Below are 22955 nucleotides of genomic sequence, written 5' to 3'. Positions count from 1 at the left end.
GCTGCGCCTGTATTTATTGTCCATGCTGGTAAAATACGGCTGAGTCAGCACAGCTTCATCAAGGGGAGATCATTCCTGAGATACCTGTTCAAATTCGTTGAGGAGGTAATGATGAAGTTAAACAAAGGACAGCCAATGCACGGTATTTGTTTGGATTTCCAGAAGCCCTGTGACAAAGTGGAGGCTGCTAAACAAGATAAGAGCCCATGGTGTTAGGGGCAGGGTACTGGTATGGGTGGAGGATTGGCTGACTGGCAGAAAGCAGAGAGTGGGGATAAAGGGGTCACATGGCAGTTGGTGACTTGTGGCGTTCTGCAGGACTCAGTGTTGGGACGACAACGAATCATGTTCTGCATTAACAATCTGAATGAAGGAACTGAGCACACTGTTGATAAGTTTTCAGATGACACAAAGATAGGTGGTGGGACAAGTAGTATTGAGGAAGCAGGGAGGCTGCAGGATAAACTGGACATGCCAGGAGAGTAGGCAAAGAATTGACAGATGGAATACAATATTGGAAAAGTGGGTGGTTACACACTTTTGTTATGACACGGTGTAAACACCTCTGCTAATTTAAACCTGACACACAGAGAAGTTCACCTCGTGCCTAATCTGTTAAATTTTGAGGGGCAAAGAAATATCCCAGAGGTCACTATTTAAAGTAAAAAATAATAATTTTATTCTTTAAAGCCAACAGAGAACATTAAAACAGCTGTTTACAACTCCTTTCTCTTAAACCTATCTTTTACCTCCCACTCTACAATACTAGTCCGATAAATTCTCTCTTAAATTAACGGCAAAATCAATTTCAAACCCAAGAATACTCTTCGAATGTCAAACCTTCTCTGTAGATTCCTCCAGGTCAACTTTGGTGTTCAGCTGCACAAATTTCTTATAGGCTGTTACCTTTCAGAGAGCTATTTGGCTAGCAGTCTGTTTGTTGGCGCTCATTGCTGTTCTCCCCCAGCTGCTCAAAATGTCCAATTTTGTACCTCAAAACATCAGATCATTTCATTGGTTTGATGTCATCCCAAACACTAAAATTCAACTTCAATTGGATTTTGGCATCTGGGGCATAATTTAAACAGATTGGCCAAATTTGAATTTGTTTTTGTTCCATGGCAACAGCACCAGCTATGTATGTCATCCAAATGTTACATGAAATCTTTCAGTACACTATGTGCTTCTCTAAGTCCTTGTCAGCTTCTTCTCTCTTAAAGGTACAGTACACACCTACGTCTTCATAACACCTTGGAAGGAAGAATAAGGGCATAAACTGTTTTCTATACGGGGAAAACCTTTGAAAATCTGAAGCATATAGGAACGTAAGAGTCCTAGTTCAGGATTCTCTTAAGGTTAACATGCAGGTTCAGTTAGCTGTTTGGAAGGCAAATGCAATGTTAGCAATCATTTCAAAACAGCTTGAATATAAGAGCAGTGATGTACTGCTGAGGCTGTATAATGCCCTGCTCAGATCGCATTTGGAATATTGTGAGCAGTTTTGGGCCCTATATCTAAGGAAGAATGTGTAGGCTTTGGAATGGGATGCAAAAGAGATTTACAAGAAAGGATTGTCATTTGACTTGCAGTTGAGGAGTCTCGGTCTGTATTAGAATCATAGAAGTCTTACAGTGTGGAAGCAGGCCATTTGGCCCAACAGGTGTGCAGCGACCCTTCGCAGAGCATCCCACCCAGTCCCACCCCAACCCTATCACCCTGCTTTTTCCATGGCTAATCCACCTAGCATACACATCCCTGGACACGTACAGGCAATTTAACGTGGCCAATCCACCTGACCTGCACATTTTTGGATTGTGCGAGGAAACCAGAGCACCCAGAGGAAACCTGCACAGACACAGAGAATGTGCAGACTCCACACAATTGCTCAAGGGTAGAATTGAACTTGGGTCCCTAATGCTGTGAGATAGTAGTGCTAGACACTAAGCCACCCCATGTACTGGATTATGTCTAGAAGGATGAGATGAGAATAGTGAAAGGCCTGGATACAGTGAATGTGGAGAAGATGTTTCCACTGGTAGGAGAGACTAGGACCAAGGGCACTGTCTCAGAGTGAAGCAAGGACCCTTTAGAACTAAGGTGAGGCTAAATTTCTTCAGCCAGAGGGTAATGAACCTGAGGAACTCATTGCTGCAGAAAAACTGTAGAGGACAAGCCACAATCTTTAAGACAGAGATGGATAGGTTTTTGATTAGTGAGGGGATTACGGATTATTGTGAGAAAGCAGGAGAATGGGGTTGAGAAATAAATTAGCCATGACCTAATGGCAGAGTAGAATCTATGGGCAGAATGGCCTCATTCTGCTCCTACGAATTTACCACATGCAACGCTATGGGACCTGGCCTCATCAGGTACGCAACGTGTGGGATCCAGTTATTATTCGTCTGTTACCACTCTATACTTCAGCGTGGCCTCATCACCTCCAGAAGATGCAAATTTACTTCATCATTCAGTTGACACAAGCCTCTGAGGGCACTGCCTCGTTAGAACGACTTGCTCTGTCAAAAAAATGTCTTGACATTCTGTGATATCAAATTAAATATGAACGTGCAGCGTATTATAGCGTTTCAAAACTTAGTTACAATGAACACATTTGCCAAGTGGCTGTTAGGAACCATTCTCAGAATTAGCAGCAGGGGAAGGACCCGTTTCGAACTGGGTATTTCTACAACCGGATACAGCAGATATTTTGATGGGGTTCAACTTCTCAAGTCATTGTGGGGTCGCCCTGGAACAGTTCCTTGACAAAGGGGTTTATTTTTAAAAGGGTGCTTGGGGCCGAGAGTAATTGTTGGGAATGGGAGGTTGTCTATTTTTACCCAGTGCATTTGGGCTTGCCCTGTTTCCGTATTCAGTAGTGGCCAGTGCCTGAAGGAGGAAGGCGGAAGGAACGCGGAGACAATGCCGGGCCTCGCTGCTCTTGTTACTGTAGCCACTTTGGGAATGTTGCAATGTCTCCGCGTTCCAGGGGCGAGCTCCGGGAAAGCGGGCGGCTTCCAGGCATTTGTGATCGCCCACAGCCATATGGACGTCGGCTGGGTTTACACCGTCCAGGTATGCCCGGGGGACAGGGGGAGCTGGGGAAGCAGCAGTGGCGTTCCCCAGCGAGATCAGCCACAATTGCTCACTCTCCAGCTGAGACACACCGCAAGTCTTCATATCAAACTCACAACCCTCAGCTCCCGATCTTGGACCTCCATCCCGAACAATCATAGAGTTCTAAAACAAAACCAGAAACTGCTGGAAAAACTCAGCAGAGATGTTGCCAGACCTTACTCCATTTACCCTTGTGCAGAACTGATTGGAGCTAGGAAAAGGTGAGCATATACGTTGGAGAAGGGGTTGAGGACAGGACAGGTGGAGACCAGCCCAGAGAGGGAGGAACAGTTGGGTAGACAATGTCAGTCAGTCTGGGAGAATCAATAGTTGCTAATGGCAACCTAGTTAAAAATCACACAACGCTAGGTTATAGTCCAACAGGTTCATTTGGAAGCACTAGCTTTCGGAGCGCTGCTCCTTCGTCAGGTGACAGCCAATTAGTGGCTGACTGGGTTTTTGCAAAGGTGCTCAAATCCTAAAATTATTGAAATTGACATTGAGTCCAAAAGGTTGCAGGGTTCCCAAGCCCAGAAAATGAGATGTTGTTCTTCCAGCTTGTGCTGAGTTTTGCTGGAGCACTGCAGCAAGCCTGAGATAGAGATTTTGGCCTGGGAATATCGTGCAGTATTGAAGAGGCAAGCAACCGGAAGCTCAGAGTCATTTTTGTGGAACCCGTCCCCATCCACCACCACCCTCCTCTGCCTGGCCGAGAATATATACGTTCAAGCAAAAATCACAACATTTCAAATCAGGAATTTTATTCTCCTGCTGGAAGAGGGGGAGTCATGTTGGGGTGATTGCAAGAGACAGGCAGCAGCCAAGGTGTTTCTAAGCCCAGTCAAAAAGAAGCAAAAATGTTTGAACTGATTGCAGTTTACACGTTCACAGGATGTCATACAGCACTTTACAACAGTGGGTATTGTTGGAATGTGAAGGTATATATTTGCACAGCAAGCTCCCCCAAACAATGTGAAATGACCAGATAATCTACTTTAATGTTGTTGATCGAGGGGTGCTTTTTTGACAGGACACTGGGGTCGCCTCTTTTGCTGCAGCTCATAATAGTGCCTGGGGTCGTTTGCATCCATCAGAGCAGGCAGAGACTGCAGCTTAAAATTGACGGGCAGTGCAGGAACCGCTCAGTACTGCACACTGTCCTGTCCGCTTGGGGTTTTGAGTTCAAGCCCTAGAATAAGAGTTGAACCGAGAACCTTGTGACTCAGCCAAGACTGCTACCAACTGAACAAGTTAAAACATTGTGTGATTCGATGCTTTTTAAACATTAAACTGACTGAGCTTCATATTCCTCAACTAAGATGTGGCAAGTTAATAGCATAGAGTTTTGCAGCATCTGCAAAATCCAGTTCAAAAGCTTAAGTTGCTTCATGAAGTTTAGCTGAAATAATACAGACAAACGATTGTTTACTTTTACTTAATTTGTTTTCTTAATTAGGTTTTTCTTTAAATAAAAACTAACTTACTTTTTTTGTAATAAAATGTATGTTTGTTGCTGAAGCAGCACAGATATTTAGTCGCTGTCACTGTCCTGTTCGACAAAGAGCTGAACACACCAGTTAAACTGAGCAACTGGTAGTGAATACGCAGACTTCCAGACCTAATAATTTAGTGACCAGGCTGGATAAATTTACAGTGAGCCCAAGAAATTAAGTGGATGGAGGACTATATTTCTGCTCTGAAGTAACTGCACAGAGGCCGGTATCCCATCACCAAGCCAGCCTTTACATATACAAAGATCATAATGAATGGTGGTGCTGACTCGAAGGGCAAAATGACCTACTCCTGCACCTATTGTCTATAGCCAGCTGTCAGAGTGAGCAGAACCTCTGACATTCCTGATTATCTTTTTTATTTGAGCCAGCTCTCAGGACGTCTGACACTCCTTTCTATTTTTTCTTTTTTCCTTTTATTACTTTTTTCCTTCTTTCCCCCACACTACAGCCTGACAGTGGTAGTGCTTTTTTTGATTTCCTGTTTTTTTTTAAATGCCCCCACACTACCGCCTAACTACGGTAGTGCTTATATTTTCCCCAGCACCCATGTTGTGTGTATGCAGGTGTGAGACCCAGTGAAAGCCACAAGGTACACAAATCTTCATTCACTTTCCGCCACCAAGAAGAAAGGAAACACCCGAGTGGCCAGTGACAAGTAATGCCCTTCACATCAAAGGGCAATGCTGCATGATCAAACAGTGAAGAGGAGGGCAGGGATTAAATCAAAATAGAAATGGAGGGAGACATAATGCACTCCACTCCCTTTGGTGCCCACCTCTCACTGAAGATCTCGAGGATGTTGGTGGACACTGCATGCTCCTTCTCCAGGGACACCGCCTCCATGTCCCATGGCCTGGACCGGTTTATGGTCAGTTTGGCCAGGCCCAGCAGCAGACCCACAAGGAGGTCCTCAGATCTACATTCCCCCCTCCTCACCGGGTGCCCAAAGATCAGCAGGTTGGGACTGAAGTGCAACCAAAATCAGAGGAGATGGTTTTTAAGAAAATCAAAAAGGGAGTGCAATCCCGCCCACACCCAATATATACTGACTCCACAGTACCACAGAACAAGCAGTTGGACTGGGAGTCCGTGAACCACCGCAATCCGCGGTTGCAGGTGACCGCTGTGTGCAGCACCCTCCACCCCAGATCCCCAAGAGAAAGGGGGAGGACTCCCGCGTAGAGAGCTCTCCACTTTGGATCCCCACCGGTGGCAAATGGGCATGCCAAGGCGTGTCTGGGCAGTGGATGAGTGAGAAGACGTGGGCAGTGTGCAGCAGCAGTCTGTACAGGGCCCACCGTTTTATGTCCCTAAAGGGGGAAAAACTAAAACTCCGGAAGCTGCTTAGATTGTGAGGCACAGGCTCCCGTGGGAAGTATGGGGACACTCCTGATATTTTTTTTTCCCAAGTGGCTAGTGACAAGCAGTGCCCTTCACATCAAAAGACACTTTATCTGTCAGCCAGGGCTCTCTGACTGGACCAGATTAACAGCCCTAATCGGAGAACTCATATTCTATGATGTCCATCTGGCTGACCTTGTTACAATTACTACAAACTTCACAACTCCACATTTCATTAAGATTGCCCTTGCATGTGATGTTGGATATCATGGCTGGAGCAGACTACCTAACTCCCATCCCTGATTAGCAGCTAAAATTTGTTATGACACAATTTTCTTTTCCTTGGTCTGCATTTAGAGGGTAGATTACATCAGCAACTTCTAAAACAAACTGTTGGAGCAAGAGAATTGGAGTATGATATAAGAATTTGGACATCTTTGTACATTTTTATTGGGCTTTGGTAAAATAGAAACTAGAGTACCATGTGTAGTTTTGGTTTCCATATTTAAAGAAAGTATTCTTGCATTGTAGTAGGCATAACAAAGTTAATTAGATTGGTTCCTGGAATAAAAGACTGAGTAATTTGAGCCTATATTCTGTTGAGTTTAGAAAAATGAGAGGGTATCCCATTGAAACTTATGCAACTGTAAATTAGCTTGACAGAGACTGAGGTGCTATTTCCCCTTGCTAGGCAGTCTTGCTAGAACATGGCACAATCTCAGGTTATGTTGTTGGTCATTTAGGACTGAAATAAAAAAATTCTTCAATCAGAAACTTGTGAATCTTTGGAATTTGGTAATATACAATACAATGGAGAACCAAAACAGGTCCTTTGGCCCACCAAGCCTATGCCACTTCTTAATCTTAATTTCGATCCACTACTTATTGCCCATACATGGTTTCTATCAGTCTGTTCACCTCACTTTCATGAGTTTATCAAGATACACTTTAAATGTTGCTGATGTACCTGCTTCCACCACTTCCACAGGCAGTGTGTTCCAGGCACCCACCACCCTCTGTGTAAACATTTCCCCTGCACTTTTTCCCCTCTCACCTTGAACCTGTGCCCTCTTGTAGTTGACCATTCCACCCTGGGTAAAAGCCTCTGACTATTCACCCTATGTGGGCCTCTCATTATTTTGTAGACCTCTATCAGGTTGCCTTTCGGCCAAGTGCCATGCTTCTGCTCCTCTGTCTTACTCAGTAATGTAAACTTCTTCCATTCCTCCACCAACATATGTACAATTTTGACATTAAAGGAGTAGTTTGCCTTTGTTTGTAGTGTTTTATCAGTTAAATGTGCAGGGATGAGGAGCATGGACCATTGAATCCAATGAGGAGAAAGTGAGGATTGCAGATGCTGGAGATCAGAGTCAAAAAGTGTGGGGCTGGAAAAGCACAGCCGGTCAGGCAGCATCCGAGCATAAGCTCTTCATCATTGAATCCAATGAGGCAACTAAGGGCTTTTACGTGAGGTCAATGAAGGTTTGAAGTTGAAATAGCAGAAATTCAATAACTTCACCATTGCTTAGTTTAGCTGTGAAGAAGGACACAGAGCAACCTAGATTAAGAAGAATTGAAAGAGGGGCAATATCAACATGTTGAGAAAAGACCTGACTTGGGTAAATTGGAATGAAAGATGCGTAGGCAAAATTGTCACAGAACCATGGTGTCTTTAAAGAGGAAATGGTTAAGGTACACTCAAGGTGCATCCCCACAGGGGGAAAGGGAGGCTAACCAAAGCCAGAGCTCCCTGGGTAACCGAGTAGATGGTAAATGAGATGAACCAGAAAGTGCTGCATGTGACAGATGTCAGGTTGATAATAAAAAGCAGGCTGAATATAGAAAGATACCATCTGCCTTCTCAGGTGGACACAAAAGATCCGATGGCACTACTTAAAAGAGGAGCAGCTTAATTACTCCCAGTGTTCTGTCCAATAGTTATTCTTCAATCAACGTCATAGAAAGCATGCAATCTGGTTATTTTCAGCTGTACATGCTGTACATGATTTGGCTGTCGTGTTTACTAATGACCACAGTGGTTGCACTTCAGAAGTACTAACTTGGTTACAAAGCACTGTGAGATATCCACCTGTTGTGAAAGTATTTGAATAAATGCAAGTCTTTCTTTTCATAGAATCCCTACATTGTGGAAAGAGGCCATTCAGCCCAACAAGTCCACACTGACTCTCCAGAGTGCATCCCAGTCAGATTTAACCCCCTCCCTCACCCTATAATCCTGCATTTTTCCATGTCGAATCCACCTAATACACATCCATGGACACTCTGGTCAATTTAACATGGCCAATATACCTAACCTGCACATTTTTGGATTGTGGGAGGAAACCCACTCAGACACAGGGAGAATGTGCAAACTCCACAATTTCCCTTCCCACATGGTTAAAGATGCCCTCCAATGCATCTCGTCCACATCCCGCACCTCCGCCCTCAGACCCCACCCCTCCAACCGTAACAAGGACAGAACTCCCCTGGTGCTCACCTTCCACCCTACCAACCTTCGCATAAAGCAAATCATCCGCCGACATTTGCGCCACCTCCAAACAGACCCCACCAGCGGGGATATATTTCCCTCCCCACCCCTTTCCACCTTCCTTAAAGACCGTTCCCTCCATGACTATCTGGTCAGGTCCATGCCCCCCAACAACCCACCCTCCCATCCTGGCACCTTCCCCTGCCATCGCAGGAATTGCAAAACCTGCGCCCACACCTCCTCCCTCACCTCCATCCAAGGCCCTAAAGGAGCCTTCCACATCCATCAAAGTTTTACTTGCACATCCACCAATATCATTTATTGTATCCGTTACTCCCGATGTGGTCTCCTCTACATTGAGGAGACTGGACGCTGCTCCTTGGATGCTGCCTGTGCTTTTCCAACACCACGAATCCAGAATCTGTTTTCCAGCATCTGCAGTCATTGTTTTCACCTACATCTATCTAACCTTATATTTCTCACCCACTCTGGTAATTCGGAGTGGGGCCATTCGGCGCAGCCATTTTGGCGCGGCTGGTGTGGCGCAGCCCGTTTTGGCGCAGACCCATTTCGGCGCAGAACTGTTTTGTAGTTCTTCAGTAGTTTGTAGTTATTATTAAAGTAAAATATAACCCATTAAAATGCCATCAGCAATTTTGTTGTCAAAACGTGGAAAGGAAATGTGCTCATACGACGGCTGTATTTATGTATGTTATTTGGAAATTTATTGACAGCTTACGAAAAGTTCAGAGAGGAAGGGGCATTTACTATGAGCATCTCGTAGCAGGGCACGATATTCCGTTGAAATTAAAGAAATTCAGGGAAGCAGTTGCTGGAATACAAACACTCGTAAGAAGATTTAGTGAGAGAAATGACGTTGAGTATTTACGAGGGATTGCCCATAATTTTGAATAAACTTCATATTTTAGATTTTTCATAATTACCTTATTTCTTTTATTTTTATTTTCTTTTTAACATTTTTACTAAAGTGGATAAACATTATTTTTCTTTTTATTGCTTTCATCAATGCTTTTAACTAAGCCTGAAAAGGAATAAATATGAACTGCGCCGAAACAGTTCTGCGCCTAAATGGGTTTGCGCCAAGATGGCTGCGCCGAATGGTCCTACACCCGGTAATTATCTATTTTTTCCTGCAATAGATCCATGCTATTTATTCCAACCATTCCACATTCCATATTTTTACCAATCTTTTGATAAAGAATTTTTACCTGAATTCTTTATTGGATTTATTTGTGACTGTCTCTATGTATGGCCCTGAGTTTTGGACCCTCTTTTAAGTAGCAATACATTCTATATTATCTGCCCAATCAAATCAATTCATAATTTTAAAGATCTCCATCAGGTCCCCTGTGTGTCTCTGCTTTGACATATATTTTTATAGTTTGTGAATTCTTTTTCATTACAAGCACTGCACCTGCAACATGCAGGACCTAAAGTAAAACAGTTCCCTTGAAATACCTTTAGATATGTACTGATAAAAAGTAATAATTAAACACAATATCCTTGACATGAATCCACACAGTCAGCTGAAAGTCCTGCAGTTTGTCAAGTGTTTAAGCACATTGAATTTATGATCTTTTAATTTACAGATAATATATACAGTCTGCTAAATACTGTATAGTTATCAATGGCTCTTTAAAGTAAGGTTGTTGATCTTAAATCAGTGTTCTCGAAAATCTACATGAAATGACCACGTTAAATAATGATTTTAAATTCAATTTTCATTTTTTCAAAACATTATACTGACTAGACTTTGTGCTTTTCATTTTACCTACTCTTTCTTCACTCTAAGATGCATATAACGAACTTGCCCTGCAAGTTTTAATTCTGTGGCTAACCTTAGAGAGCTTGATATGCCAGCACGAACATCTTCTGTTCTGAGGGCAAAATTCACAAGGCTTAAAATAAACCTTTTTTCAATGTCAATTCTGTTTTTGTCCTGTTCTGCAAGCTTGTAGAGAACTATATATAATGAGTCTGACCAGACGTAAAAGTTGATGTGATTGTGAAGTACATGAAATATGCCAGATTTGTGTTTGAAATTGGAATGATAACTAATTTCACCAAATCTTTTATTCAACTTTGTTTTAAAAATGTTTTTGCCCGAAACATCGATTTCGAAGCTCCTTGGATGCTGCCTGAACTGCTGTGCTTTTCCAGCACCACTAATCCAGAATCTGGTTTCCAGCATCTGCAGTCATTGTTTTTACCCCATTTATGCGAAAATGTCTACCGGTGTGTGTGCTAGCCCCTATTTCCTTTCTCAGTTCTGGATTATTGCCAGGCCATCTTTTATCTATAATTGTTTATGTTTGTGGCAGTTGGACACTATGGCTGATTCTAGTGACTTGAAATCTAAAGCACAGAAGGTGAGATTGCTGGATGCCAACAACACAGAATAGGCTCACAATGAGTCATCTGATTTTCACCTGTTCAACCTTCTTTGAAGTTCAGAAGTGATAAATTGAAACTCTTTTTAGAGACTCATTTCTTGATCTTACTATCACATTTACTTAATTTGAATATAAAAATCGAGACAATATTTTCTGAGCCATTGGAATACAGAAGTTGCTGCAGTAAAAAATCTGCTGCTAATTTGCAGTGAACCCATTTTTCCTTGCAGAAGATAGATCTATTCAACAGCCATTGTCTCAGGTTTGTGCTGAATTACTTATTATTGCTGGGACTATTGTCAAGACCTTACAAATGGTGATTGTTATTGCTGGTAGAGGGAGCTGTGTATAAATCTGAGAATGTTATAACCTAAACCTTTAACAAATTTTCTTATCTAACAGGAGAGCATGCATGCATATGCGGCCAACGTTTACACGACCGTGGTAGAAGAATTGGTAAAAGGGAAACAGCACAAGTTTATTGTGGTGGAACAGGAATTCTTCCGGCTATGGTGGGACAAGGTGGCCACTGATGCACAGAAAGAGCAGGTAATAAGAAAAAATGTACAGTGGTATTTTTATATTCTGTTAGACTGATTGTTGAACCTTATAACCACTAAACAGGCTTTTGTAGTCTTAGGCATTGGATGCAATAATTTTTGAAGGGGAACTGTGTAAGTATCTGAAGAGGAGGAAGTTACAGCTCAATGTTGAAAACAAAGGGAAGTGAGACTAAAAGGGAAGCAAAACACAGCTGATGCTGAAGATCTGAAATAAGAACAGAAAATGTTAGAGAAACTCAGCAGGTCTGGTAGCATCTGAGAAGAGAGACCTCAGTTAAAATTCTGAGTCCAATTTTTGTTTTATTCGGTTGTGGGGCATGGCTGTTGCTGGCTGGCCCTTAAGTTGTTGTTAAAAAGGTGCCTTCTATTGGTCCACTAGCATAAATTATGGTTTCTTGGTTGATTTTCTGAAGATGATAGTCAGATCACCTTTACAGTTCACTCAGATAAAAGCAGTAATAAATAAAACTTTGTTTTCTATTCTCTGAGCATCCAAGGGCTGCTCATGGGAGGGGAGGCAGGAAGCTTTCAAATCTTCATCAGCACCAACAGCCAGACTGTTTCTCACAGAAAACATAGTTCAAAATCCATTTCCAAATCTAGTCCATCCCTGACAGACTAACTGTCTCCCCCAGTTGCCGTTCAACATCTAGCATCTGCTTGAGCATAAGGTCTTTTCCAGACTAATGGAACCAATTCCTAGGTACTGACCTCAGTAATAGCTAACTTCTGCTATCTGTTAATGCGTTGTGTTCTTTCCCAATGATGAGCCATCTGCAGAACCTTTTGATCAGAAACCAATCTGCAATTAATTTCCAGGCTTGGCCTCATGAATAAACATGAGATTCTTTACTTTTTTCTTTTTAACACAAGCTGTTACCCACAGTCCAAAAGTCATCTTTAGCTCTTAGTTCCTATTCCACAGCTCCAAACCAGAATTAATAAAAGAATAAAATAAATAATGAAAATCAGCAAAGGGTTGAACAATTCCATTTAAAGCATGTCGATTATAAAAACTGTGCCCTTCCAGCAGGAACAAACCACATTTACAATGAGTGTTAATTTCAGGTGCATAAGTTGCTGGATGAAGGACGTTTGGAGTTTGTCATTGGAGGTCAGGTGATGCACGATGAAGCAGTAACAGAACTCAGCTCACAGATCTTACAGCTCACAGGTTAGTAGCGCACTCCCCCCAACGTTAATTCAAAACAACAACGTTGAGCTGTTTGACAACATGTCGCTTTACGTTCCCAGTTGTGTGTAAAAACCAACTTTACTTTTTAACACCTTCAAAGCTGAATGTCATTTCCCGCCTTCACAGCGTAGGTTTGCATTCTTTCCTAAAGTAGATAACTTCTTCAACTGCGATTGAAGAAATATGCAACAAATTAAAAGTTGCAACTTTATTTCGGTAAGCACAGTTCCTGCATGTCAGTCATTACAGAACATTAGTTGAATGTGTCTCTCAGCATGTCCTTTTGGCTCTGATGGCGTGTGTGCACCCGAAGTGTCACAAGCATGGCGTCTTCTTTTGAAATTGCTGACTGACAGGCCTGCTGCATTCTTGACAGAAATTGCTGTTACTGCACGACATCATTATCTTTTCGAGTCTTATTTATCAAAGATGTTAAGTGTTTTTACATTTAATCTTTAAAGTACGATGGTGTTACTCCCATATTCAGTTGCATTAATGATATTTCTAATGGCATTTGTCTCCCATTAATATGTACAGATCTTAATATGTAATGCTCTTAAGCTGTTTTCATTCCCATGATGTTGAGGTATTTATGAGGGTGGCTCTGTCTTTGCAGAAGGACATGGTTTCCTGTATGAAACATTTGGAACAAGACCTCAGTTTTCATGGCATGTGGATCCCTTTGGTGCCTCAGCCACTACCCCAACAGTGTTTGCTTTGGCCGGATTTAATGCTCATCTCATCTCTCGGATTGACTATGATGAAAAGGAAATGATGCAGAAAAACAAGGTGAACAGAAGAGCGGGGAAAGCTTTGGGTTGATCTCACTGTTAAAGTCGTTCAAATCCAGACCTGTCTGTATTTTTGTGCATGTATGCTCTAGTGTAATAGGTTCATGCTCCTACATTCTAGTTTTCTTCCAGTGAGGTACAAGGCTCTATCGAATGTAATAATAGAGTTTCACATTTATAAATCCTGTCACCGAGATGGTTGGAAGGACTATCTGTGTTTTAATCAGTCACTGCTCACAGTTACACAGGATGAAGCTTAATTTGAGTGGTGAGGCAAAATGATTGCTAGTGAATCACTCGCCCTGTTGTTGAAATGTCAAACTGCTAATGAATCATTGCCACACGTTTTATGACTGTGTCCAATTTAGGCTTTCTGGTATTGTAAGGTTGTTTGAACTACCATATATTTTTTAATGACACAGTGTTAGAGTGAGTGGGGAACTTTATCCTCAAAATGAAATGCAATCAGAAATGTTGGTAGTTCCCGCTCACTTTTATCCCTGTATCACAACTCAGTTGGGATCTGAAGTGTTTTGCTGAATAGTCTTGCAGACTTGTGACACAGAGAGATACACAGGATGAGTTCCCTGAGATTTTTCGTTGAGATATTTAGATCATTGATAGTCACAGGTGAGGTGTGGATTGGAGGAGTGGAGGTTGGCTAACATGGTGCCACTATTTAAGAAAGGTGGTAAAGAAAATCCAGGTCACTAGAGACCAGTGAGCCTTTCATCGGTGATGGGCAAGTAGTTGGAGGGAATCCTGGGGGACAGGATTTACATGTATTGGGAAAGGCAAAGACTGATTAGGGATAGTCAGCATGGCTTTGTGCATGGAAAATCATCTCTCACAAATTTGTTTGAATTTTTTGAAGAAGTAACCAAGAGGATTGATGAGGTCAGAGCGGTAGATGTGATCTATATGGACTTCAGTAAGTCATTCAACATGATTCCTCATGGTTAGCAAGGTGAGATCATGTGGAATACAGGGAGAACTAGCCATTTGGATACACAACTGGCTCAAAGGTAGAAGACAGCGAGTGGTGGTGGAGGGTTGCTTTTCAGACTGGAGGCCTGTGACCAGTGGAGTACCACAAGGATCCGTGCTGTGTCCACTGCTTTTCATCATTTATGTAAATGATTTGAATGTGAATATAGGAGATATAGTTATTAAGTTTGCAGGTGACACCAAAATTGGAGGTGTAGTGGACAGTGAAGAAGGTTACCTCAGAGCACAACGGGATCTTGAACAGATGGGCCAATGGACCAAGGTGTGGCAGATGGTGATAATTTAGATAAATGTGAAGTGCTGCATTTTGAAAAACCAAATCTTAGCAGGACTTATACATTTAATGGTAATGTCCTGGGGAGTGTTGCTGAACAAAGCAACCTTGGAGTGCAGGTTCATAGGTCCTTGAAAATGGAGTCTCAGGTGGATAGGATAGTATGGTTTCCCTTATTGGTCAGAGTATTGAATATAGGATTTGGGAGGTCATGTTGCGGCTGTACAGGACATTGGTTCGGCCACTTTTAGAATATTGCGTGCAATTCTGGTTTTCTTCCTATCGGAAAGATGTTGTGAAACTTGAAAGGGTTCAGGAAAGATTTACAAGGCTGTTGCCAGGGTTGGAGGATTTGAGCTATGGGGAGAGGCTGAATAGACTACGGCTGTTTTCCCTGGAGCGTCGGAGGCTGAGGGACGACCTTATGGAGGTTTATAAAATCATGAGGGACATGGATAGGATAAATCGACAAAGTCTTTTTCCCTGGGGTGGGGCAGTCTAGAATTAGAGGCATAGGTTTGAGATGAGAGGGGAAAGATTTAAAAGGGACCCGAGGGATGACATTTTCATGCAAAGGGTGTTACGTGTATGGAATGAGCCGCCAGAGGAAGTGGTGGAGGCTGGTACAATTACAACATTTAAAAGACTTCTGGATGGGTACATGATTAGGAAGGGTTTGGAGGGATATGGGCCAAGTACTGGCAAATGAGACTAGATTAATTTAGGATATCTGGTCGGCATGGATGAGTTGAACTGAAGGATCTGTTTCAGCGCTGTACATTTCTATGACTCTGTAACCCACTCAGCGTGTCCTGCAACAGAGTTTTTAAAAAATTAATTCATGAGATGATGTCATTGCTGACTAGACCAGTATTTATTGCCCATTCCTAGATGCTCAGAGGACATATAACAGTCAACCACTGGGTCTGGAGTCACCTGTAGTCTAGACCAGGTAAGGATGGCAGTTTCCTTCCCTAAAGGACATTAGTGAACCAGATGGGTTTGTCCAACAATCAACAATGGTTTCATGGTCCTAATTCCAGATATTTATTCAATTTAGGCTTCACCATCTGCTGTGGCAGGATTCAAACCCGGGTCCCAAGAACCTTTCCTGGGTCTTTGGATTAACAGTCCAGCAATAAAATACTAGACCATTGCCTCCCTTATATCTAACTACATAAGTTGTTTCCTGAGTATTAATGGTTAAGGGTCCTGTTTATAAATGTACTGTCTTGTTTCTTAAGGGTCTTCCTTTGGATGTGAGCTGACCTCCCACTACCTGAAAGGCAGAGGTTTGCAGCTTTTTTGACTTTATAACCCAAGACATCCAAATCTTGCGGTCTATGGATTATCAAGCCTAGATATTTGACTGGAATGCATGAAGGGACACTGTGGAAGGCCTAATCCACAGATCCATGTTTGAATTGCTTTGCATGTTTTGACTTCTGATGGGAGTCACTCAGCTCACTGTGACTCTCTTGAGTTAAAGTCGGAGACTTTAATGTGATTACCTGAATTGTTACCCAGTTAATGTTAAGCAGGTTACGACCTACCAATCCCCTCACACTGAACCACTTTCCCCATCCCCATCACACGACTAACCGTTCAACCTGACCACAACTCCCCATACCCAGCTGCCACCTCGCACACTATCCCCACCTACTTATCCTGCCGTAGCCATCTACTCACTCATCCACTCACTAGCATGCAGAGACTGGACCTGTAATCTCCATCCATTGCAGATAGTGCTTTAACAATGATGGTGTTCCCAGTCCCCCTGGCTCCACTATAATCTGCCGGGAACTCTAGCTGCATGTTTCTGTCACAGTCAGGTTCACAAAGGCACTGAGGGGTCTAGTCGGGAGAATTTAAAAGCGCAGCCACTGCACAGAAAACCTGGGCCTTGGAATTCTCTACAAGTCATCAGAGCTTGCTGGAGTTCTCTGCACCTTCTTCCTCTTTCATGTCCCTCATTAAAACAGAAAAATCAATGCATCACCCTGAAACTGCACTCAGGTTCTGAATTGACTCACTGCGTTTATTTGCTTGAATAAATCAAGGGGAGCACATGCAGAGCGAGTTGTTTAATGACATCAATAAATTGTAAAGCTACACCGAGCCCAAGTAATATAGAGAACCTTTTCTGCTGCTCCTGTTTAAATATCTGCAGCACAAGCTATTAATACAAAAGCAAAGATCTGAAATTTAAAAACAAGAAAATGCTGGAAATAATCAGCAGATCAGGCAGTATCTGTGCCAAGTGTGATGCGAACTCTTCCTTTCTACATAGATAGTGCTGAGTTTTTCCAGAAGTTTCAATTTCAGTTCAGGAGCATGTTAGGTTTCTGAATCCCTGAATTGAGGTTCACCCTCCCGTGGACGGCACATCTGCTTTTGTTTCCGTTCAGTCTTCATGGAGATTGCAGAAAATCTCCATGAAAAATGTTGATGCCACAGGCTAAAGTGTTCAACAATTCAACAACTGTTTTTTAGGTAGATTCCCTACAGTGTGGAAACAGTCTCTTCGGCCCAACCAGTCCATACCGACCATCCGAAGAGTAACCCACCCAGGACCATTTCCCCTCTAACTAATGCACCTATCACTTGCATATCTTTGGACTGTGGGAGGAAACCGGAGTCTCCGGAGGAAACCCACGCAGACACAGTGAGATCGTGCAAACTCCACTCAGACAGTCGCCCGAGGCTGGAATTGAACCTGGGACCCTGGTGCTGTGAGGCAGCAGTGCTAACCACTGTGCCGCCCCTATTACATGGGACACCAGCAGGGGCATTTCATTGTGAGTTTCTTCATAATTCACAAAAAGAATTCGGCAATGTTGGTAGCAGTCTTGCCTCTGGGTTGTGAGGTTGTAAGTTCAAGCCCCACTTTAGGAACTTGAAGGCAAAGTCTCAACTGCTCCTTCACTGTAATGTTGAGGCAGAATTGGCCATCCTTTAGTTAAGGAATCTAACTGAGGCCCCTCCTGCCCTCTCAAGTGAGTGTAAAAGGTCCCATCGAGTTATTTTAAAGATGAGCAGGAAATTCTCTCGGGTGTCTTGGGCAATATTTCCGCCTCAAATAGTGCCACTCGAGTTGCTTATCATCATCACATTGTCTGCGGGAAGTTCCTGTGTGCGAGTTGGCTGATGGGTTTCTTACATTGCTACAGGGACAACACATCAAAAATACCTCATTGGCCGTAAAATGTTCTAAGAGATTGAAAATTGCAATGTAGATGCAAGGCTTTAGTTATTTGTCTGCTGTGGTTCATAACGTTTTTAAACCAGCAGTTTGGGATAACATTCCTTTTTTTGTGTGTGAAGATGGGGGGAAACATCAGTAGCTTCTTGCCTTGGTGATTCCATCCATCCTGATGTGTTGCCAGGAGAAAGAAAATTTATTTAACCTTTCCCTGTTACTCCCCCTTGTTAAGCTGCTGATCTAAATTGTGCTGAGGGGCGATATAATGTGGATGGTGGAGTTGAGTGGCACTTTGAAAGGAGGAAGAGATGTCAACGCAACAACTGCCTTGGGTTGATGTTGGGTGTCTGTGAACCAGTGCTTAAAGATTGTAATGGGAACAGGCCATCCTGGGATATTAACTGACAATAGCTCTGTCCTTGTGGATTGGAGCCTACAATTCCTTGTCCTTGCTAAGTCTGCTATTGGGCTAGAAGCTTCTCGAGTGTGGTAGATTTGGGAGCACTGTAGATGCAATACCTACTCGCAGGTTGAGTCTGACCTGTTCTGAAGCAGAGCCACAAGACATATAATAGTGAGAGATTGAACAATTTGCACCTCTCTCTTTCTCTATGGTGTTTGAGTCATGAGGCATTTTCATAGAATATGTACCATTTAAAATAACAATGTGACACTCTGTTTTCTGTGGATGCTCATGTGAGGTTTATCACTGACTTCTTTTTTCTCTGCTCCTGCTCTTCCTGCCCCATACAGAAGCTCCAGTTTGTGTGGCAGGCATCTCCCTCTTTGGCCCAGCAGCAGGAAATCTTCACTCACACTATGGACCAATACAGTTACTGTGTCCCTTCCTTTCTGCCATTCTCCAACAGGTAATAGAGTAGATTTACTTTAATAACTGAGGCAGAGTGGGCTGGTTCCTCAGCCCTGAGATTGCACCTTTAATTAGATGCAGTTACATGGTGAGCTTGCTAGTGTGGTGGAGTTGGAGTACCCAAGTGCACGTCAGAGCAATGTGACATGGGTTTGAGTTTTGTTTTTGTTTTTCTTCACAGCATGCTTCTGTGGAGGCAGTGAGCAGATGCCACGTATCCACACTAGAGGAGTACCAGATTGAGATCTGGTTTTTCACGATGCAGAGCCTCTCTGTTGTTGTGAAAATGGAGGAGGGGGTTAAAAATCAGAGATCCTGCTACAAATACAGCACCCACCGTTTTCTTGGAGATGTGGTGCGTGGGGAATCAGGGCAGGTCGTAAATAATGCAGGTGCATTTTGCAAAGATTTTCAACCTACTGCTGGTGTGCATTATTTGCACCACCGAGATCATTCATCCTCAGCTGAACTTGGTACTTGATATAATGTAATTAGTTTGTGCAAAGTTAGGAGGTAATAATCTTTCATGCAATGCCCAAAAAAACCAAGATTCCACCAGCATTGTAAACACAGTCCTACTGAGGTGCGATATTAATTGGATTTGCTATTAACAAGGTGAAGTATTCAGTGGCCATTTTCATGTCTTGAAGAGAAATGGTTCGGGAACAGTGAACACTTACTTGTGAAGGAGAAGAAAAAATGCTTACGATTGATTAAATTTGACTCAAGACTCTCTTTAAATACTATTTAGGTCTGGCTTTTATTGGAATGGCATTGCTGTTTTTCCTGACCCACCAAAAGATGGAATTTATCCTAATATGAGCCTCCCAGTGACCAATGAAACAATTCGTGCTTATGCAAAGACAATGGTATCCAACATAAAAGAGAGAGCAGGCTGGTTCCGATCTAGTCATGTTCTGTGGCCGTGGGTAAGCAATGCAAAATTTAAAATCGATTATTGCTTTAAAATGCTGAATGGTATTTGTTTTATGGTAATGTGCTTTGTGACTCTTTCATCAAAACTTTTTTTTATTCTTTCAAAACTAGCATTGTTGTCAGTCCCTGAGTAATGATACAAAGTGGTGATGCACCACTTTCTCGAATATGCCTGGTTGGCTTGCGAGGGCATATCAAAGGCAGTTGAGAGTCAATTGTATTCCTGTGGCTCTGTGCTGACCAGTTTAGGACAAGAAATTTCTTTCCCTAAAGCACGAGTGAACCAGATGGAGTTCCATAGTAAACTGGATTTGATTGTCATTGCTAATACTAACTTTATATTCCAGAATTGAAGTTCCTCATCTGACATGTCTTCAGACCATGTCCAGACCTCAGAATTTCTAGTCCAGTATGTGACCATGGTACCACTTTACCCCTCATTCTGAATTGGATTGGAATATTTAAAATACAACTAAACATGTGTAAATAGAAACTGTGTAAATTTTATTGGTGTTTGAACATACTAGTCCTTTGTTCCACATAGGGACAGTAGTGGCTCAGCGGTTAGCACTGCTGCCCCACAGTGCCAGGGACCCGAGTTCGATTCCAGCTTCTGGCGACTGACTGTGTGGAGTTTGCACATTCTCCCCATGTCTGTGTGGGTTTCCTCCGGGTGCTTCGGTTTCCTCCCACAGTCCAAAGATTTGCAGCTTAGGTGAATTGGCCAGGCTAAATTGCCCATAATGTTCAGGGATGTGTAGGTTAGATGCATTCGTCAGGATAAATTTAGAGTAAGAGGTTAGGGGAATGGGCCTGGTTGGGTTACTGTTCGGAGGGTTGGTGTGGACTTGTTGGGCTGAAGGGCCTGTTTCCACACTGTAGGGATTCCATGATTCTGTATAGTTTGAGCAGGTTCCTTTCCACACAAGTTACTTTTCCTTTATTTCCTTTGTACATGTTTCTTGTTTTCAGCATCTGATAGTCATTCTTATGTAAAGGTTATGTTGACTATACCAACATTGAATCATGACTGAGTTGTCAAATCACTGTATGACATTAGGGCCTGATGAGTCTCAACTTTCTCGAGCTAAATGTCAGAACAACTGAAGTAATCCTGTATGATTCCTGTAACTTCCTTTGTACCTCGGGCATTGACTTCCTGATCAGCTTGGCTGGCATGTGGCACCTTGATACATTAACAATGCCCAGTTTCCTCTCCATGTTATGTGTCTTATTAAGGCCATTTCTAGAACAAAAACATCTTCCATCTCTGCCTCTACCTTGATTTCATCATTAGCAGAATATTTATTGCTAGTCACTGACCTCAATCCTGACTCCCCAAAGCCTATCCATGATCCACAAAGTATAAATGGGGAGTGTAATGGAATACTTTTCACTTGTCTGGATGAGTTCCTTATACATTCACGGGGTGAGGGCATTGCTGGCTAGGCCAGCATTCGTTGCTCATTCCTAAATTCCCGAGAGGGCAGTTAAGAGTCAACTACGTTGCTATGGGTCAGGAGTCACATGTAGGCCAGACTAGTTACGGATGGTAGTTTCCTTCCTTAAAGGACATTAGTGAAGCAGATGGGTCGCTCTGACAGTCGACAGTGGATTGATGGTTGTGATTTGACTCTTAATTCCGGATTTTTATTTAATTCAAATTACCATCTGCCATGGCCCTAGGATATTACTTAGGTCTCTGGATTAATAGTCCAGTGATAATACAACTATGACATCCCCTTCCCCTAGTGCTGTTCCAACAACACTCAAGGAGCTCAGCATCATCTAGGACAAAGCACCAACTTGATTGGTACCTCTTTTACCACTTTCAATATTCAGTGCTACTGCACAGAGGCAGCAGTGTATCTCATAAACAGGATGGACTGGCTTACTTATTTTCTGTTTCACCACCAGCAACAGTAGTTTCTTCAACTGTTCTGGCCTCGCCTTTGAATCTGCCCATCTCCTGCTTCTATCTTTGCTTTATCCCTGCCTTTCCAACTTTTGGAAGCTTTGGATGGACCTTTCTCTTCAGCTGTGTTTTACCTAACCTCTCTTCCTTTTCTTCCTTGTAAACATTGTCTGCTCTATTTTGTTCATTTTGCCTGTAAAACAATCTTATGTGTCTTTCTATATTTGAAGAACATTAGAATTGCTTCATGAAATTGTGTTGTCAGTTTGTATGCAATCTCTTTTTCATACTTTCTCCCTTCTTTTGATGACAGGGCTGTGATAAGCAGTTCTTCAATGCCTCTGTACAGTTTAAGAACATGGATCCATTGATGGATTATATCAATCAACATACAGATGAATTTGGAGTTACAGTGCAATATGCCACATTAAGTGAATATATTCGTGCTGTTCACAATGCCAACCTCACTTGGGACGTCCGAAAGAACCAGGACTTTCTCCCATACTCCTCTGGTAAGAATAGGCATGCAAAAGACATCATCTCTACAGGGTTTTAATTTTGGAAGCAACAGGCTACTTCTGTATCCATTTGTAAAGCACTCTTGCTGTTGCTGAGGATACCAAACACTATCATGGATGGTGATTCATTGCTGGTTGGTTGTTGCAGGTCCTCACACAATGGGAGAATGCAAGTTGCCCTAAGTTATGATGTTCCCCAATATCATTGAATTTTGGGCTTTGAATTTTCAAACCTACAACGATGATCATTTAAGAGCTAGATGTGAGAACAAGGACCTACTGTCCTTTTACTGCTGGCAGCAGTGTTTGCAGCAAGATGATTTTGCAATGATCTGATGCTGCAATTGCAATTTTGAGCAACCACACATTTCAACTGTTAAACCCAGGAATCCGATTTATAATATGTCTCTTTTAACTAAATTAAAATTATATTAGTTGCTTTAAATCCATTCTAAGGTGAAGAAAAATACTGTTTAAAGCAAACGTCCATCCTTTATTCTTTCTCCTTGACAAGTTATAAACATTAAAATGTGTTGCTGGAAAAGCGCAGCAGGTCAGGCAGCATCCAAGGAGCAGAAGAATCGACGTTTCGGGCATAAGCCCTTCTTCAGGAATGAGGAGGGTGTGCCAAGCAGCCTAAGATAAAAGGTAGGGAGGAGGGATTTGGGGGAGGGGCGTTGGGAATACGATAGGTGGAAGGCGGTGAAGATGAGGGTGATAGGCCGGAGAGAGGGGTGGGGGCGGAGAGGTCAGGAAGAAGATTGCAGGTCAAGAAGGCGGTGCTGAGTCTGAGGGTTGGGATTGAGAA

The 22955-nt window shown here is 42.7% G+C and overlaps 1 protein-coding gene across 1 annotated transcript in view; it reads left to right on the top strand.

The window, feature by feature from the left end:
* The first annotated feature begins 2821 nt into the window (after window positions 1–2821).
* Window positions 2822–22955, top strand: part of man2b2 (mannosidase, alpha, class 2B, member 2) — a 65709-nt gene continuing 45575 nt past the window's right edge. Inside the window, exons 1-7 of the mRNA XM_043674218.1 lie at window positions 2822–3072; window positions 11277–11423; window positions 12506–12611; window positions 13249–13421; window positions 18661–18776; window positions 19530–19707; window positions 21943–22141. Of these exons, the coding sequence (XP_043530153.1) occupies window positions 2920–3072; window positions 11277–11423; window positions 12506–12611; window positions 13249–13421; window positions 18661–18776; window positions 19530–19707; window positions 21943–22141 (1072 nt within the window). The 5' untranslated portion in view covers window positions 2822–2919. The remainder of the gene's footprint in view (window positions 3073–11276; window positions 11424–12505; window positions 12612–13248; window positions 13422–18660; window positions 18777–19529; window positions 19708–21942; window positions 22142–22955) is intronic.

The sequence above is a fragment of the Chiloscyllium plagiosum genome, chromosome 32 (assembly GCF_004010195.1).
Source record: "Chiloscyllium plagiosum isolate BGI_BamShark_2017 chromosome 32, ASM401019v2, whole genome shotgun sequence".
NCBI lineage: Eukaryota > Metazoa > Chordata > Chondrichthyes > Orectolobiformes > Hemiscylliidae > Chiloscyllium > Chiloscyllium plagiosum.
The sequence above is the reverse complement of the archived record's forward strand: the minus strand, read 5'-3'. Positions and strand labels throughout refer to the sequence as shown.